Source organism: Equus przewalskii, chromosome 1 (assembly GCF_037783145.1).
Source record: "Equus przewalskii isolate Varuska chromosome 1, EquPr2, whole genome shotgun sequence".
Classification (NCBI taxonomy): domain Eukaryota; kingdom Metazoa; phylum Chordata; class Mammalia; order Perissodactyla; family Equidae; genus Equus; species Equus przewalskii.
In genome coordinates this window covers 145,116,135-145,136,447 of record NC_091831.1, presented here as the reverse complement: position 1 = coordinate 145,136,447, position 20,313 = coordinate 145,116,135, and the positions used below count along the sequence as shown (strand labels likewise).

At 37.1% G+C, this 20,313-nt stretch overlaps 1 protein-coding gene across 3 annotated transcripts in view; it reads left to right on the top strand.

Annotated features, from left to right (window-relative positions):
• GOLM2 (golgi membrane protein 2) overlaps positions 1 to 20,313 on the top strand; it is a 102,446-nt gene that overhangs the window by 52,630 nt on the left and 29,503 nt on the right. For all 3 annotated transcript variants that reach the window (XM_070581859.1, XM_008531240.2, XM_008531241.2), the window contains one exon: positions 19,539 to 19,637. In XM_070581859.1, coding sequence (XP_070437960.1) covers positions 19,539 to 19,637 — 99 coding nt within the window. The remainder of the gene's footprint in view (positions 1 to 19,538; positions 19,638 to 20,313) is intronic.

Genomic DNA, 20,313 nt, shown 5'->3' with positions numbered 1-20,313 from the left:
AAAGATTAAAAAGAAAAGCACACAATAAAATAAAGGAAAAAAAAAGCACACAATCATTTCATTAGAATTAATAGGGATGAATAATGCTACTTTTGATGAGATGCCAACAGATTCATATCTGATTTTTACAATATGAATTTGCCATATTAACTCACATAATGGCTGTGGCACTATAGTTTAGAGCTAGGAAAAACAGGGAAAATGTATACATTTTGTGTAAATTTAGCATTAGTGCCAAAAAAAATCTGTCTGTACAGACACCATCTACACCGTCATGGCATATTATAGGCCTTCCTCTGGATTAATTTTTCTTTGTCTTTGATTTCCTGTAATTTGAAAATGATATGCTGCGATCTAGGCAGGGTTTTTTGTGGGGTTTTTTTGCATTTGCCCTGCTTGATGGTCTCCGAGTTTCCTGTATCTGTCCTTTGGTGTCTGACGTTAATTTGGGGAAATTCTCAGTCATTATTGTTTCTAATATTTCTTCTATTCTTTTCTCTCTTCTCCTCTGGTATTCCCAGTAAGCTATGTTACACCTTTTGTAGTTGTCCTCGATATTCTTTTCTATTTGTTTTTTTGTTTTTCAGTCTTTGTTCTCTTTGCTTTTCAGTTTTTGAGGATTCTCTTGATATATTCTTTGACTCAGAGCTTCTTTCCTCAGCCATGTCCAATCTACTAATAAGCCCATCAAAGGCATTCTTCAATTCTCTTACAATGTTTTTGATCTCTAATATTTCTTTTTGGTTCTTTCTGGGATTTTCATCTCTCTGCTTACATTGCCCATCTGTTCTTGCATGTTATCTCCTTTATCCATTAGAACCCTTAGCGTATTAATCATAGTTGTTTTATATTCCCCTTATGATAATTCCAACATTTCTGCCATGTCTACTTCTGATGCTTACTCTGTCTCTTCAAATTGTGCTGTTTGCCTTTTGGTATGTCTTATAATTTTTTCTTGATAGCTGGATGTGATGTACTGGGTAAAGGGAACTGCTGTAAATAAGCTTTTAGTAATGTGAAGGTAGGTGTGGGAAGAGGGGAAGCAGGCTATAGTCCTATAATTAGGTCTCAGTCTTTTCATGAGCCTATGCCTCTGGACTGTGAACTTCAGAAGTATTTCTCAGTTTTTTCCCTTCTCTTAGGTGGGACAGGATGGCTAGAGTGGGCTGGAGTTGGGTATTTCTCTTCCCTGGTCAGGTAGGTTCTGATAATACCCCAGCAGGTTAGGTTTTGCTTAACTAGTTTCTCCTGGGGGCAGGCCTTGTTAAGAAGAATAGAGTGCTCTGGTGTATTTCAAAATGGTTCCCTTTCCTCTCCCCCTGCTGGAAGCAGGGGGCAGGGTGTGGGGGGCGTGGGTGGGTGCAGCTGTTTTTCTCCAATATTTACTGTGGGAATGTGGATAAGCTCCAGGTGATTAATCTCACAATATTGTAGGGGGCCTCCTATGACTGGGTCCCCCTGGATGTTTTCTTTAAAAATTATTTTATTGGGGTCATATTGGTTTATAACATTGTATAATTTCAGATATACATTATTATGTATCAGTTTGTGTATAGACTACATCTTGCTCATGCCCAGTAGTCTAGTTTTTACCATCACCATAAATATATGCCCCTTTACCGCTTCACCCTCCCCCCAACCCCATTCCCCTTTGGTAACCACTAATCTGTTCTCCTTATCCACATGTTTGTTTATCTTCCGCATATGAGTGAAGTCATACGGTGTTTGTCTTTCTCTGTCTGGCTTATTTTGCTTAACATAATAGCCTCAAAGTCCATCCATGTTGTGAATGGGACGATTTTGTCTTTTCTTATGGCTGAGTAGTATTCCATTGCATATATATACCACATCTTCTGTATCCATTCATCAGTTGATGGGCACTTAGGTTGCTTCCACGTCTTGGCTAATTGTGAATAATGCTGCAGTGAACATAGGGGTGCATAAATCCCTTTGTATTATTGATTTCAAGTTCTTTGGATAAATGCCCTGTAGTAGGGTAGCTGGGTCATATGGTATATCTATTTTTAGCTTTTTGAGATTTTTAATACTGTTTTTCATAGTGGCTGCAACAGTTTGCATTCCCACCAGCAGTGGATGAGGGCTCCCTTGTCTCCACATCCTCTCCAACATTTGTTATTTTTTGTCTTGGTAATTATAGCCATTCTGACTGGTGTAAGGTCATATCTCATTGTAGTTTTGACTTACATTTCCCTAATAATTAGTGATGTTGAACATCTTTTCATGTGCCTGTTGGCCATCTGTGTATCTTCTTTGGAAAACTGTTCATATCTTCTGTTCATTTTTTGATCAGATTGTTTGTTTTTTGTTGTTGAGTTGTGTAAGTTCTTTATATCTTTTGGAAATTAACCCCTTATCAGGTATATGATTTGCAAATGTTTTCTCCCACTTAATGTGTTGTCTTTTCCTTTTGTTCCTGGTTTCCTTTGCCTTGCAGAAGCTTTTTAGTCTGATGTAGTCCCATTTGTTTATTTTTTCCTTTGTTTCCCTTGCCTGGATAGACATGGCATTCCAAAAGATACTGCTAAGACTGATGTCAAAGAGTGTACTGCCTACATTTTCTTCTAGGAGTTTTATGGTTTCAGGTCTTACATTCAAGTCTTTAAACCATTTTGAGTTAATTTTTGTGTATAGTGTAAGATAATGGTCACTTTCATTCTTTTGCATGTGGCTGTCCGGTTTTCCCAACACCATTTATTGAAGAGACTTTCCTTTCTCTGTTGTATGTTCTTGGCTCCTTTGTTGAAGATAAGCTGTCCATAGATGTGTGTTTTTATTTCTGGGCTCTCAATTCTGTTCCATTGACCTATGTGTCTGTTTTTGTGCCAGTAATGTGCTATTTTGATTACTGTACTTTTGTAGTATATTTTGAAGTCAGAGATTGTGGCGCCTCCACCTTTGTTCTTTTTTCTCGGGATTGCTTTGGCTCTTTGGGGTGTTTTGTTGTTTCATATAAATTTTAGTATTCTTGGTTCTATTTCTGTGAAGAATGTCATTGGGATTCTGATTGGTATTGCAGTGAATCTGTAGATTGCTTTAGGTAATATGGACATTTTAACTGTGTTAATTCTTCCAGTCCATGAGCATGGAATATCTTTCCATTTCTTTATGTCTTCACTTTCTTTCAATAATGTCTTATAGTTTTCAGTGGATAGGTCTTTCACATCCTTGGTTAAATTTATTTCTAGATGTTTTATTCTTTTTGTTGCGATTGTAAGTGGGATTGTATTCTTGAGTTCTCTTTCTGCTAGTTGGTTATTAGTGTATAGGAATGCAACTGATTTTTGCAAGCTGATTTTGTACCCTGCAACTTTGCTGTAGTTTTTGATTGTTTCTAATAGTTTTCTGGTGGATTCTTTAGGTTTTTCTGTATAGAATCATGTCATCCACAAACAGTGAGTTTTACTTCTTCCTTTCCAATCTGGATACCTTTAGTTTCTTTTTCTTGCCTAATTGCTCTGGCCAAAACCTCCAGTACTGTGTTGAATAAGAGTGGTGAGATCTTGTTCATGTTCTCAGAGAAATGGCTTTCAGTTTTTCACCATTGAGTATGATGTTGACTGTGGATTTGTCATACATGGCCTTTATTATGTTGAGTTACTTTCCTTCTATACCCATTTTATTGAGAGTTTTTATCATAAATAGATTTTGGATCTTTTCAGATGCTTTCTCTGCATTTATTGAGATGATCATATGGTTTTTATTCCTCATTTTGTTAATGTGATGTATCACGTTAATTGATTTGTGGATGTTGAACCATCCCTGCATCCCTGGTATAAATCCCACTTGATCATGGTGTATGATCCTTTTAATATATTGCTGTATTTGATTTGCTAATACTTTCTTGAGGATTTTCACCTCTGTGTTCGTCAGCAGTATTGGCCTGTAGTTTTCCTTTCTTGTGTTGTCCTTATCTGGTTTTGGTATCAGGGTAATGTTAGCCTTGTAGAGTGAATTAGGAAGCACCCTGTCTTCTTCAACTTTTTGGAATAGTTTGGGAAGGATAGATATTAAGTGATCTTTGAATGTTTGGTAAAATTCTCCAGAGAAGCTATCTGGTCCCGGATTTTTCTTTTTTGGGAGGTATTTGATTACTATTTCAGTCTCTTTACTTGTGATTGGTCTATTCTGATTCTCTATTTTTTCTTAATTCACTTTTGGGAACTTGTGTGATTCTTTTTTTTTTTTTTTTTTAGGAAGATTAGCCCTGAGCTCACATCTGCCACCATGCCTCCTCTTTTTGCTGAGGAAGACTGGCCCTGAGCTAACATCCATGCCCATCTTCCTCTATTTTATATGTGGGACGCCTGCCGCAGCATGGCTTGACAAGTGGTGCCATGTCCACACCCGGGATCCGAACCAATGAATCCTGGGCTGCCAAAGTGGAACATGTGAACTTAACCATTGCACCACCAGGCTGGCCCCCTGGAACTTGTATGATTCTAAGAATTTATCCATTTCTTTTAGGTTATCCAATATGTTGGTGTATAGTTTTTTGTAGTATTCTCTTATAATCCTTTGTATTTCTGTGGTATCCATTGTCATTTCTCCTCTTTCACTTTTAATTTTATTTATTTAAGCTTTTTCTCTTTTTTTTCTAAGTGAGCCAGCCTAAGGGTTTGTCAATTTTGTTTATCTTCTCAAAGAACCGGCTCTTAGTTTCATTGATCCTTTCTATTGTTTTTTTAGTCTCTATTTCATTTATTTCTGCTCTAATCTTTGTTATTTCTCTCCTTCTGCTGACTTTGGGCTTTGTTTGTTCTTCTTTGTTTGTTCTGTTTGGTATAATTTCAAATTACTTAGTTGAGATTTTTCTTATTTGTTGAGGTAGACCTGTGTTGCTGTGATTTTCCCTCTTAGTACTGCTTTTGCTGCATCCCGTAAGAATTGGTATGTTGTGTTTTCATTTTTGTTTGTCTCCAAGTGTTTTTTGATTTCTCCATTGAGCCAATGGTTGTTCATTAGCATGTTGTTTAGTCTCCACATACTTGTAACTTTCTCAGCTTTTTTCTTGGAGTTGATTTCTAGTTTCATAGCATTATGGTCAGAAAAGATGCTTGATATTATTTCAGTCATCTTAAATTTATTGAGATTTGCCTTGTTTCTCAACATATGGTCTGTCTTTGAGAATGTTCTGTGCACTTGAGAAGAATGATTATTCTGCTGTTTTTAAGTGCAATATTCAATATATATATCTATTAAGTCCATCTGGTCTTCTGTTTCATTTAAGACCACTGTTTCCTTGTTGACTTTCTGTCTGGATGATCTACCCATTGATGTAAGCGGGGTGTTGAGGTCCCCTACTATTATGGTGTTGCTGTCAGTTTCTCCCTTTAGATCCATTAATAGTTGCTCTATATACTTTGGTGCTCCTGTGTTAGGTGCATATATATTTATAAGTGTTATATCCTCTTGATGAAGTGTCCCCTTTATCATTATATACTGCCCTTATTTGTCTCTCATTATCTTTTTTATCTTGAAGTCTCCTTTGTCTGATATAAGTATGGCAACACCTGCTTTCCTTTGCTTTCCGTTTGCTTGGAGTATCTTATTCTGTCCCTTCACTCTGAGCCTATGCTTGTCTTTAGAGCTGAGGTGTGTTTTCTGACAACAGCATATTGTTGCGTCTTGTTTTTTAATCCATCCCACCACTCTGTCTTTTGATTGGGGAGTTCAATCAATTTACATTTAGAGTGATTATTGATATAAGAGGACTTAATACTGCCATTCTCTCTCTTGTTTTCTGGTTATTCTGTATTTCCATTGTTTCTTTTCTCTTGTATTTCTGATTGCCATTTCAGTTTGGTGGTTTTCTGTGATGGTTTTCTCAGTTTTTTCTTTATTTATGAATTATGGCTCTTCTCTGACTTTGTTTAGTGGTTACCATGTGCTTTGTATAAAAGATCTCATAGATGAGATAGTCCATTTTCTGATATCCTCTTATCTCCATTAGCCTAAGAAAATTGCATCCCTTTCCTCCTCTCCTTCTGAGTTATTGTTGTCACAAATTAATCTTTTTTGTGTTGTAATTTTGTGACTTAATTGATGTGTTTATAGTTATTTTTGATGCTTTCCTGCCCTTTATCTTTTATATTATAATTAGGTATTTGTTAACCTATTCTGATAGAGAGTTGCAGTTTTCTGATTTTATCTTATCTCCTTGGTCAAAGCTTTGTAAACCTTTGCCTTTTGTTTCAGGCAGCAGGGCTTCTTTCATCGTTTCTTGTAAGCAGGCCTAGCAGTGATGAACTCCCTCAGCTTCTGCTTATCTGGGAAAGCTTTTGTTTCTCCATCATATCTGAAGGATAGTTTTGCTGGATAGGGTATTCTTCACTGAAATTTTTGTCTTTCACTATTTTGAATATATCATCCCATGCTCTCCCAGCCTGTAAGGTTTCTGCTGAGAAATCTGCTGAAAACCTGAAAGGGGTTCTTTTGTAAGTTATTTTCTTCTGCCTTGCTGCCCTTAATATCTTTTCTTTGTCATTGACTTTTATTTTTTAATTCTTTAAAATTTTATTTAAAAAATTTTTTTTTTAAAGATTTTATTTTTCCTTTTTCTCCCCAAAGCCCCATGATACATAGTTTTGTATTTTTAGTTGTGCGTGCTTCTAGTTGTGGCATGTGGGACGCCACCTCAGCATGGCTTGATGAGCGGTGCCATGTCCGCACCCAGGATCCGAACTGGCGAAACCCTGGGCCTCTGAAGCGGAGTGCACGAACTTAACCACTCAGCCACGGGGCCATGCCCTGTCATTGACTTTTGACAGTTTTAATATTATATGTCTTGGAGAAGGCTATTTTGCATTGATGTAATTAGGAGTTCTATTCATTTTATGTATTTGTAAGTTCAGTTCCATTCCCAGATTTGAGAAGGTCTCAGCATTATTTCTTTGAACAAGCTCTCTGCTTCCTTTTCCCTCTCTTCTCCTGCTGGAATACCTATAATCTTTATTACTTTTCTTAATTAAGTTGAGTAGTTCTCAGAGAATTTCTTTGTTTTTAAAAAATCTTAGTTCTCTCTCCACGTGAAGGATTTCTGTAGTTCTGTCTTCTAATTCACTATTTCTGTCCTCCATAATGTCTGCTCTATTTTTTATGGTTTCTACATTATTTCTTATCTCATTAATTGTGTTCTTCACATCCAGAATTTCTGTATAGTATTTTTTAAAGGCTTCAGTCTCTTTGGTGACGTATTCCTTCTGTTAATTAATTTTATTCCTGAACTCATTGATCTGTCTTTCTGATTTTTCTTATAACTCATTGAATTTCTTTATGCTAACTATTTTGAATTCTCTGTCATTTAGACTCTAGTCTTCTGTGACTTCAGGATTGGTTTCTGGAGACTTGTCATTTTCCTCCTGCTCTGTAGTGCTACTGTAGTTCCTCATGGTGTTTGATGAATTGGTCCTCTGCTGGCACATTTGTGGTAATATCAGGTTGGAGATTCTACCTGCCACTGCTAGCGTTGGAGCAGGAGCTGTGTTTTCTGTTCCTTCCCTGTCTCCCAGTAATTGTGCCAGTTGAGCCACTCTGCATTTGCGTGGGCTGGCTACAGCTTTTTGGTGGGTTGTGTTTTTGTGGACAGGACCTCTGCTTGGTGGGCAGGTCACAGCTGGGTGCTGTACCCATCGTGTGGGGCACTTTTGCCCAGGCCAGCACTGTGTTCGTGGGCAGATCAATTGAGCTGCTGCACTCTTTGGACAGGGCACCTTTGCGGGGGCTGAGCTCCTGCCACTAGGTGGGGAGTGTTTGCTCAGGTTGGACTACTTCTGTATGTGTGTGCCCCTTGAGCTAGGCTACCACTCTGAAAGTGTTCACATGTGGGCCGGGCTGCCCCTGCTTACACTCACAGTTGCACTGGCCTCTGTGTGAGGATCTGTGACCTGGATCACTGCCACTGGGGAATGGGAAAGGTCTGCTCACCTAGTTCCACTGCTTCCTGGGAATCCATTCTACCCACCTTCAGATGTATAGCTGTGTGGATCTGTCAGGCATCCTGTTGTATTGTGTAGGGAATCGTATGTTGGTTAATGAATGTCTGTTTAGTTGTAACTTAGAGAGAATAGATGAGGGTAAAAACTCACTCTGCCATGATGCTGATGTCACTCCCTGTGGTAGTTAACTCTGAGTTGTGCACACTGAGCCTCCAGCAATTCATCAATTATAGTTCAGGTTTTCCTACTCCAGCACTGGTTCTCATGGGGGTTTCTGTTCATGAGTCTCTACTCCTGTAAGCTGTGACTCTCTTTATTTGCCTGTCTCTTTCTCCAGTCGTAGGGGCAGTGGTTTGCTCTGTGTCTTACCCTCTCTTATGGATCTAAAAACAGTTGTTGATTTTTCAGCCTTTCTAGCTTTTTACTTGTTGTTAGGATGGAGTGGTGACTTCTAAGCTCCTTACATGCAGAACCAGAAGTTAGGAGTCCTCTGGATTAATTTTTGAACCTCTTTAAACTCTTGGTGCTTTGCTTTGAAAATCATTGTTCATAACAGTTATTTTTTAATAATTTAGAGAAGTATTTTGAGTATGAAGATTATTTCGACATAGTAACTGGTGAAAAGAATCTTGAGCTGTGTCGTCAGTCAGATGCAAACACAAAGAAAAGCCATGTTTTATCTTTGTATCCTGGGCTTCCAGTAGAGTGCCTTGCACATGGCGGGGTCCAGTTAATGTGTATGGTTGAATTACCAGAATATCATTAGTGGTGAGGCAGTGGTCTCTGGAGTCAATTTGTCTAGATTCAAACACTTGGCTCTGTCTTTTAACAAGCATGTGACCATTTATTCTCTCTTATCCTTATCTATGAAATAGGATAATAACAGTTCCAACCTCATTGGATGGATGGGAGGTTTAAATGCAAAGTACTTAGAACAGTGCCTGGCACATAGCCAGTGCAATATAAATCATAGCTGCTGTTATATTATGATTATTTCAATCATTATAAACATATTTGTTATCTCCTTGTCACTCCTTTTACTGAGTGTGTCTTTTCTCCCTGAGGTAGTCTATGCCAGAGTTCTTAATGCCAGTACAAATGGAGTCCCTAATGGCTATAGAGGTGGTAACTCCAAAGAGGAAGTAGAGAAAAGAACACATCGTTGTAATTTTAAATCAGACTCGTGTGGTAATGATGACAGTTTTGTTAACAGTAGCCAGGACTGTACTAGAAACTATGTAACAGCAGTGCTGAACTATCTTAAAATACATCTCTGAAACAGTCAAGGGGTGTATGGGATGTGCCTATGGTTAGCATTTTTCTGATTGTTGGTATCTTACTCACTGATTTTTAAGAGTTCTAAAATAGTAATGCAAACACCCTTTCCATGTCATGCATATCAGCAGAGAGGAAAATCTTATGTCTTACTTAGAAACTTCTTTCTAGTTTTAGGTCCAGTCGATATCATAGTAAAAATTGTCTGTAATGATTTACTTTGGGGAGAAACCTATATAGATATAAAGATTTTTACGTACCTGAGAAATTGGAAGTTCTTTTCTAATTAGTAACTTAGAAAGAGAAATTTATTCCTTTTGAGATTTTTTTCCTTTTTATCTTTTTTGTTGATGAAGATTGACCCTGAGCTAACATTGTTGCCAGTCTTTCTCTTTTTGCTTAAGGAAGATTGTCCTTGAGCTGATATCTGTGCCAGTCTTCCTCTATTTTTGTATGTGGGACACTGCCACAGCATGGCTTGATGAAAGGTGTGTAGGCCCATGTCTGGGATCCAAACCCGCGAACCCCAGGCCACCAAAGTGGAGCACATGAACTTAACCACTACACCACTGGGCCAGCCCCTCTTTTTGGTTTTTTAATATTAGGTAGAGTTACTCTAGCTATAAAATAATTAATTTTCTTTTTACCTTGGCTGTATATTGGAATCACTGGTAAGTTTAAAAAAAAAAAGATACCTGGGTCTCATTCCAGAGATTATGATATATTTGGTCTGTGATGTGGCTTGGGCACTGAATGTTTAAATGTTCCTTAGGTGAGGGGCCAGCCCCATGGCTGAGTGGTTAAGTTCACACGTTCTACTTTGGCAGCTCAGGGTTTCAGCGGTTCAGATCCTGGGCACAGAGATGGCACCACTCATCAGGCCATGCTGAGGCAGCATCCCACACAGCACAACCAGAGGACCTACAACTACACTATACAGCTATGTATTGGGGGGCTTTGGGGAGAAGGTAAAGGGAAAAAAAAAGATTGGCAACAGACATTAGCTCAGGTGCCAGTCTAATTAATTGATTAATTAATTAATATTCCTTAGGTGAATGTATTATGTAGCTAAGGTAGAAAATCACTACTCTAAGAGGATTCTCTAGATCTACACTATCTACCACAGTAGCCACTCATCACATGCAGCTATTTAAATTCATCAAACTTAAATAAAGCTAAAAATTCAGTTCCTCAGTCAAATTAGCCACACTTCAAGTGCTTAATAGTCACCTGTGGCTAGTGGCTGCTGTGTTGGACAGCATAGATGTAGAACATTTCTGTCATTGCACAAAGTTCTATTGGTAGTGCTGCTCCAGACTGAAACTAGTAATGGTGGTTGCCTCTGGGGAAGAAGACTGAGGACAGAGAAGAAAAGGTGACTTACTTTTCATTATACAACCTTTTGAACCTTTTGAATTTCGGTTTCAAAATTTCATAAGGTAATTTCATAAATTACCTATTCAAAAAATTAAAAATTTTTTAAAAATTAGAAGTAATTACAGTGATATTTGAGAGGAGAAAAAAGATAGAAGATTATGTTTTGGTTTTTTTAAAGATTTTTTTTTTATTTTTCCTTTTTCTCCCAAAGCCCCCCATAGATAGTTGTGTATTTTTTTTTAAAGATTTTATTTTTCCTTTTTCTCCCCAAAGCCCCCTGGTACATAGCTGTATATTCTTTGTTGTGAGTCCTTCTAGTTGTGGCATGTGGGATGCTGCCCCAGCGTGGTTCGACAAGCCGTGCCATGTCCGCACCCAGGATTCGAACCAACGAAACACTGGGCCGCCTGCAGTGGAGCGCGTGAACCCAACCACTCGGCCACGGGGCCAGCCCCTAGTTATGTATTTTTAGTTGTGGGTGCTTCTAGTTGTGTCATGTGGGATGCTGCCCCAGCGTGGCTTGACGAACGGTGCCATGTCTATGCCCAGGATTTGAACTGACGAAACCCTGGGCCACCTAAGCAGAGCGTGCAAACTTAACCACTCAGCCACAGGGCTAGCCCCCAGAAGTTTACATTTTAAATAAGCAATGTAGTTAATCTTTTTTTGTCTGATTCTTTCTCTTAGGTTAGAGCTTTTAGGAGAAAATTATCTAAATTTATAAAAATACATTAAAAATTTTTAATAATTTAAATCACTATAGATATACTTAGGTAAGTTTTCTCCTAGGCATCTCGTAAAACAGGAATCGACAAACTACAACTTGGTTGTCTGTTTTAATAAATAGTTTTATTGAAACATTATCATGCTCATTTGTTTATGTATTGTCTGTGGCTGCTTTTGTGCCAGAACAACAGAGTTGATTATGGCCTATAAGCCTAAAATATTCACTATCTGGCCCTTTAAGAAAAAGATTTCAAAGATCTTTGTTATAGAAGAAACAGATTATGTAAAATTAGGCATCTATTTTTTTTGTAGGTAAAAAATTCTTATAATAGCATAGTATCAAATTGTAAATATTCCTGAAAATTGCTACTAAAGATACTAAAGATAAATTTCTAATGATGCATTTGGTTTAAAATTGAAAAACATTTCTTTTGTTGTCATATTTTCTGGGGCCACAATTTATACCAGCTGCAATTAAGAAGAAAGGAATCAAAATAGGGTCTTGAAACAACAAGTATCATCCAGGGAGAATAGGAATAGTTAGAACTTAATGGGTTTGAGGGTTTAATTGGTGCCTGTTTCTCTCACTTTTTAAAAACTGTAGTACTAAAGTGTTATATTTTAGTAGTTGTTCTAGGGATTACTGTATGCATCCTTTACATATCATAGTCTAATTAGCAATAATATTGGACCACTTCTTATAAAATGTTAGAACCTTACGGGTATAATTCCATTTACCTTGGCTCACCCTTTGTGCTATTGTTGTCATATATTTTTATTTCTATATGCTAAAAATCCCAATGTTTTCAGTATTATTATTTTTGCTTTAAAAAGCCTTTTAAGAAAATGAGAAGAAAATATTATGGTCTCTTACATTTACCACATATTTACCGTTTCCAGTGCTCTTCATTCCTACCTGTGGATTCTGATTTCTGTCTTTATCGTTTTCCTTTCAGCCTGAAGAACTTCCTTTAGCATTTTTGAAATGCAGGTCTTCTAGGGATGAAGTTTTCCTGCTTTTGTTTATCTGAAAATATCTTTATTTCATACTCAGTTTTGAGGGATATTTTTACTGAATGTGGAAATTTAGGTTGATTTTTTCTTTCAGTACTTTAAAGATATAATTCCACTGTCTTCTAGCCCCCATTGATTTTGATGTCAGCCATCATTCTTTTTCTTGTGTCCTTGTATTAGCACATCTTTTTTCCTCTGACTGCTTTCAAAATATTAATATTCATCAGTTTGACTAAGGTGTGCCTTGGTATGATGTTCTTTGTGTTTATCCTGCTTGGGATTCACTCAGGTCCTTCAATCTGTGGGTTGATGTTTTCCCCAAATTTTGGGACTTTTCAGCCTTTATTCAAATTCAAATATACAAAATTTTTTTTGTCCAATTATCTCTTTTTATTCCTGCTGGGACTCAAGATAGATACATTTCAGACTCCTTGATATTGTCCCACAGGTTACTGAAATTCTGTTCAGTTTTTTGGCAATGATGTTTCTCCTTCAATTTGTTCAGTGTGCTTGACTTTTCTTCAAGGTTGTTGACTCCTTCTTCTGTAGTGTTTAGTCAAAACACTGTTCAAAGCTCACCCAGTGTATTTTTCATTTCAGATGTTATATTTTCAGTTCTAGAATTTTCATTTGGTTCTTTTTTTAGTTTCCGTTTCTCTACTGGATATTCCCATCTTTTCCTTTAAATCTTTGTACATATATATATATACACACAGACATACACACATATACACACACATACACATATATATATACACACACACACATATATAACAATTGTTTACAAATCGTTGTCTGCTAATTTCAACAAGTGGATCATCTGTGTCTTTTTCTGTTGATTGCTTTTTTTCTTGATTATGAGTCGTATTCTTGCTTCTTTGTATGTCTAGTAATTTCATTGTGTGCCATATGAACGATCCACTAAGAAAGTATGAATTTTGTTGTCATTTTAAAGGGTGTTGAGCTTTGTTCTGGCAGACAATTAAATTACTGGCAAATCCTCTTGATCCTGTCAGGCTTGGTTTTATGCTTTGTTAGGGCAGGTCAGTTTTTATTTTGTTCATAGTCTAAGGGCATGGCCCTTAACTCTAGGATGTGATCCCTACTTTTAAAGTAGTACTTGTAGCATCTCGTTGGAATGCTCAAAATGCTCAGTGAAGATTCTTTACTGTGACTGGGCTGGAGATCCATTGTCTTCAAGCACCACGTGACCTCTGTTGTTTCTGTTCAGCTCTCAGTCCTGCAGTATGTGCTCTCTGTTAGTCCCCATAGAGTCTTACCCTGTGTATACATAGCTCAGGCTTTGGCTAAAGAACCAAGGTGAATATCCATGCAGATTTCTGCTCCCCTTTTCACCTCACACAGCTCCTTTCTCTGTAGTATTCTCTCCTGCAAATTTCAGCCACCTCAGCAGCTCAGACCCTGATGATTTCTGTGTCTTCTGCCCGCTGAGACTGCCCATCTCATATATATCTCTTTTTTCAAGAATTAGTCTCCTGCTGCTGGTTGTCCAGTGTCTGAAAACAGTTGCCTTACCTATTTTGTCCATATAAAAATTGTTTAGGGCATGGGAGAGTAAGTCCAATACTGGGTACTATGGCATGGCTAACAGTGGAAGTCCATCTTGTTCTTTTTAAATTATGTAAATAGATCTCTAAGTTTGAAGGAACTTTAGTTCATAGACCAGATTTTAGGAACTATATGAGAACATCATTTAATAGTCTGTATAGATGTGTACCTATATTTCTTGGAGGGCCTAGATGATCCCACTGAGCAATATTTGAGCAATCATAAGTGTGTTATATCTGTTTATATACATAGAGCAAAGTAACATAAGAATGTTACATCATTGTTTTGTATTTAATGTTCATGCTTCAGAATGATTAATATATATATATATCTTTTTTGCTGAGGAAGATTCGCCCTGAGCTAACATCTGTTGCCAATCTTCCTCTTGTTTTGCTGAGGAAGATTTGCCCTGAGTCAACATCCGTTGCCAATCCTCTTCTTTTTGTATGTGGGCTGCTGCCACAGCATGACCACCGATGAGTGGTGTAGGTCCGCCCCCAGAAACCGAACCTGGGCCACCGAAGTGGAGCATAGTGAACTTAACCACCAGGCCACTGGGGCTGGTCCCAGAATAATTAATATTTTTTATGGGAACTTGCTGATCAGAGTTTCATGAACTTCCCAAAACATTACTATGAGTAAATATTCATCAGGACTCCTAAGTGTGAGAAAACTATTTGATCAGGAGACTCAATAAATTGGTTAGGGCCAGTAGTTTTACATTTAAATGTTTTTGTTTCCTCAACCTGTCTCTTGAATTCTTTCTTCATTCTAAGGATAAATACTTTGAAAACTCTAAATACTTTGGTATATACTGAACACCTACTGTTTGCTAGGCTTATATCATAATCCATTAGCAAACATTCTCACTTAGTCCCCAAATTGATCATGCGGGGTAAATGGCATTATCTCGGTTTTTCAGATGAAAACTGAAGCTTTGAGAAATTAGGCACTAAACCAAAGTCATACAGTTAATAAATTACAGAGTCATGATTTGAGCCCTGGTCTGTCTAACTCCAAATCCTATGCTTTTTATTCTATCTTATTCTCTTGACTGTGCAACAGAACCACCTTTGGAGCTTTTAATAAATACAGATACCCAGGTACCATCTCCATATTCAGTATGTCTGGGGTGGTATCTGTAACACTGAAGTGCTGCCAGAGTTGAGGACCACTGCTTACTAGTGCCAGATTCCTTCTCCGTAGTCATTGATGTTGGGTTGTGAAGCCCTGTAAGGCGGGAAACTGAAAACGTGAACATTTTTAAGATTATAGCCCTGTCATTGGAATAAGAAAATGAGAGTAAAAGGCAAGGACAGTTCTTTTTTTGGCTCTCAGAGTAGAGGTTGCAACTGAGGGCTAATAGAGAAGTGAAGGAGGATTAACCCTAAACCTCCTGTCACCTTTTGTAAGCTTCTCAGCCAGTTTCTCTAAAAGTGACTACTTTGAATTTTTAGGTCAGGTGAGGGGTATGTCTCATCTCTACTGTCATGAGTTTCAGTTTTCTCATCTGTGAAAGGGGACATCTATCTCAGATAGATTTGAGGGTGACATGAGATTAGTGCCTGGTTCATACTAAGTACTCAGAAAATAGGAGCTTCTGTTATTATAATTAGTACAATTATTGTCTCCTTTGGAATTACCAGATATAGTCTCAGCCCTCGGCCCCCAGCCCCCTCTCCACCACCTAACGTTTTTGCTGTTGTGTCTCTAACATGGCCCCTTTTGTCCTCTCTGACTTCATTTCCAACACTTTCCCCTCACTCCTTTCTTTGCTGCTTGAGCTCCTGTCTCAAGGCCTTTGTTTGTACTTGCTGGTCCCTGCCTGACTGCTCTTCCTCCATGTTTCATTCATGCCTCTGCTCAAATGTCTCTTCCTCAAAACTGCTTCCCTTGACCAAACTGTCTAAAATAGAGTCCCACCACTCTCTACCGTATCTCCGTTTTACTTTATACATAGCGCTTTTCATTCTGACTTTTGTATTAAATCCTATACATACTTTTTTGTTTGTTTATTGTTATCTACCTAACAAGAATGTAAGCTTCATAGGGCAATAACTTGATCTGTTTTGTTCATTGCTAAATCTCCAGCTTTTTAGAATAGTACTTAGCATATAGTAGACAATAAATATTGTTGAGTGATTGAATTTCCATACTGGTATCTCTCTTTTACAGAAATTACGAAATCTAGGACCATAGTTGTAGGATAAATGCTATGTACTCTAGTGGCTTTGTATCCTATATTTTGTCTTTATGGTAAATAGGGTTTGTCATTTTATCTTTGATACTTTTCCTTAATAATGATTTTATGAGTGTTATGTATTTTAGCAGCCTAGTTATTAATGATATTATCTGATAGCACCATGCTGTTCTCTGTTGACTTGTATGTTTTCCGCTGGCTCTCAATGGTCCTCAATGGAGAGGACCAGGGTAAAATATATAAAGAGTTAGAACTGCTTTAATATCATAAATTATTGTTTGCAGTCTTTTCACTGTATCATTTTTTCCTACACTTTTATTGTCTTCGAGCTCATATTTATTATTCAGTTTCTTTTAATATGTTTAAGAATTACGTACTGCCATTGACCTAATGCTTAGTATTTTCCTGAGAATTTACTCTATCATGTAGGTACAAGAATGCTCATCATAATGTTTATAATGACAAATTGAAAACCACATCAATGTTATACGGAAGGTTAGTTTGTTAAATTTGTTATATCCATAAAATGTGATATGTAGTCATTAAAAATGATGTTGAACTGTATACAAATACATCTATTTTGTTTTTAATGAAAAAATCAGGTTACAAGAAAGCAAGTATAATATAATCTCATTTTTGTGGAGGAAAGATTAGATACTTGTGTGTGTGTAGGAAAGAAGTCTGAAGAACCCTATTCAAATTTGAAGAGTGAGATTAGCACTCTTAGCTGTCTCTAAGTCCACTAGTAGTTTTCTAGATCTTCATTTGTTTCAGTCCCACTAGTTGGAACTATTAATTCTGGCCCCTGGGAAAATCTCTAGGTCTAGAGTCTTCTCCTAGGTATAAATAAATCAACTTTCAACAAAAACAAGGCTGGAGCTTTTTTGAAAGGAACTTTTCAAGGAAACCAAAAACGAAAGTAAACAAAAAGTCAAAGTAATAGCATAGAAAGCAAAGTGTATACAGAAAGCATGTTACTTTTCCCTATGTAGTGAAAATTACTTACCAACCAGCTTAGCTAATGCATTTTATAGAGCTCCGAAGTTCTTGTGGCAGTTCTTTACCCAGATCTCTCTAGCCAAACCTCTTAAATTGAAAGTTTTGATCCAGCACTACCATTTGGAAATGTTGTAGAAGATGGAATGACATAGAAAAATATATATATATTAAATAAAAAATTAGATTATAAGATGGTATATATGATATGATTCTAATTTTGTTTGAAGTATATATTACGAGGTACAGAAAAGGAAACCCCGAACATCAGAGAGAGATTCTCGAAATGGTAGCAGTGGTTATTTTTAGGTGGTAGAATTACAGCTAATTTTTAATTTCTTTGTGCGTTTCTATTTTTCTAAATTTTCTAAAGGAACATTTATTATCAACATCAAACTTATAAGGCCTCCATATTACTACTCTTCTACTATATCAGTTCTAAAGTCCTCTGGGCATTTTATAAAGGCTGTTTTTGATTCAGCTTTTTTCTACCTTTCTAAATCAGTTTTGTCTCCAAGTAGTCACCTTGTTCTTGAGCAGGAGGCATTATTGTATAAAGCTAAGGACATGTGTGATCACTTCTCGTTTAGTAATGGAGGTGCCCTCTATTGTCTTCTGGTTTGTATGGTACTGGAGTCAGCTAGGGTCCAACAGTGATCAATAAATTTGTAGATTGTGACTGACTTCTCTTTCCAAATATATCTACCAGATGCTTAGTGTCCTCAGTCTGTTAGCAAATCAAAATCATACTGTTAAACCTGGCAAGTACTACTCCTTAAAGATGTCAGCTGATTGTTGTTATTTAGCTCTCTTATGTGTAGAAAATGGGTGTTGAGCATTGTAGCTGGCAATGGGGACAAGATAATGGGCACACAGAGAGATATAGAAAACCTAACTTTCTGTAAATTTGAGTAGGTTGCCTTCTTAGAGTGAATTTTAAACATGTTGGGTCCTTAAGTTTAGAAATCTGTAATGATAAATGAAATACAGTCACCGAAATAAACTTTGAGGATTGTGAAAATGATCCAGGTGTTCTAGTTAGGATTAACTAGGCAGTGCTGTATTAACAAGCAACCTCCAAATTACAGTGGCTTAAAATAAAGGTTTATTTATTGTTCATATTATAGTCTGATGCAGGCTGAATGGCTCTCTTTGTAGCTCTCCTCCAAGCAATGTCCCCCTCTATTATTTGATGCCACCATCTTCATATGTAGCCTCCTAAGTTGTGGCAGAAAGGGAAGTGAGATTGTAGGTGAATTGCCCAGAAGATTTTATTGCCATGCTTGAAAGTGACATGTTCAGTTTGACCTACATCCTCATGGTCAGAACCCAGTCTTATGGCCTCTAACTGTAAGGAAGGCTGATCTTCCTCTGTGCCCAGAAAAAATATAATGAAATAGGATCACATAGCATTGTCTCTGCCACACCAAAGTTTTAGAAGAATAAATTGTGCCACTAACCATATCTCCTAGGTGAGCTCTCTATTTTTTCTCCCTGTTTCCCTTTTCTCTAGTTTCCTTCTTTGCTCTCTGCCTTTCTATCATGTTTAGCTGTCCAAGTGGAGTCAGCAGTAGTGAATGAAAAGTGCTCTGTCTCCCTGGTGCCTTCATTTCTTAAGGGAGAAGAAAGTCCCAATTATAAGTATGTACATCTTTGTTAGTAAAACTCTTTGTACAAAACTTCAATTTTCCCTCTTCAAAAATAAAATCTCAACTTGTCACATCAGTCATATTTAGTTTTTTTTTTTTTGAGGAAGATTAGCCCTAACTACTGCCAATCCTCCTCTTTTTGCTGAGGAAGACTGGCCCTGAGCTAACATCCATGCCCATCTTCCTCTACTTTATATGTGGGATGCCTACCACAGCATGGCTTTTGCTAAGTGGTGCCATGTCCACACCCGGGATCCAAACCGGTGAACCCCGGGCCGCCGAGAAGCAGAATGTGCGAACTTAACTGCTGTGTCACCGGACCGGCCCCATATTTAGTTTTTATTTAAAATCTGAGCAACTTAGAGTAGCATATTCTCAATGCGTCACTTAATCAATGTGTCCATTTTATTTATTCTGTCTGTATATAAAGATCTTAAGGTATCTGGAGAGATTCATTTACTTATTCATTCATCAAATCTTTGTTGAGTTCCTGTGATGTGCCATGCACTATTCTAGGTGTTGGGAATGTATGTAGTGGTGAACAAGACAGAGTTCCTACTGTTTTATATTCTGGTCAGATTTATTGATCACCAAAATCAGTGATGGATGGTAAAATCTATCAATTAGTACCCATAAATTAGTTAATGTACAAACTATAAGGGTTACAAAATTGGAATAAGCATCATAAGATTAGTGCAATGTAAATAGATTCTCGGTGGTTGCTTTTTAGAAATCATAATATCAATGGGAATAATACAGATCTATTTTTTCTTTTAGCTTTAAGGAGACCCCCTATTTCCATGTCTCAATATGAAAGTCGTCAACCAATCTCCCATCTTCCAACCAGACAACCTCTCTCCCCAAATATGGTCTCAGGTATGAAGTCTTATTTTTAGAGTTTCATTTGAAAACTAATTTAGTGGTCATATATTGTTATATAGTGAATAAAACATGCTATTTAGCAACATAGTGAAGTAGCATTCATTCTTCTAGTTAATATATATTTTCAAATGATGATGAAATCTCAGGGATAGATAATCATTTGAAAACGCACTTTGTTTAATGGATTTTAGGAGAAGAAGAATTATTTGTTCTGCCACTCTGGACTACATTCCCTTTCATCTTTGCCGGTCTATATGTGTTTGCCTTCTTCAAAGTGTGTTCAAGTTTAACCCTCAGAGGCCTTCTAGGAAATAGTTTTCTACTGAATATCTCTTAAATTTGACAGAATTGTTCCCCTAAAATGAGAATCGATATGATTAAAATTAATTATAATAAGGATTTAAATCAAGGATTTGATGAGGAAAAAATGGGATGGGGGAAGAAAGGTTCTATCCAGGAGCTACTAGTAAGAAAGAATCAAGAGTTAATAGTTATAAATCACTGTGTAGATGAAAATCACTTAGAGATTAGAAATTCTAAAAGCATTACTAGATTTTGGAGATTTCTGACGGCAATATGGAGTTTGGAGGGAGGAAAAGATACAGGTATCATTGCCTTTTTTTTTTTTTGGCTGGGAAAGTTTTGACCTGAGCTAACATCTGTTGCCAGT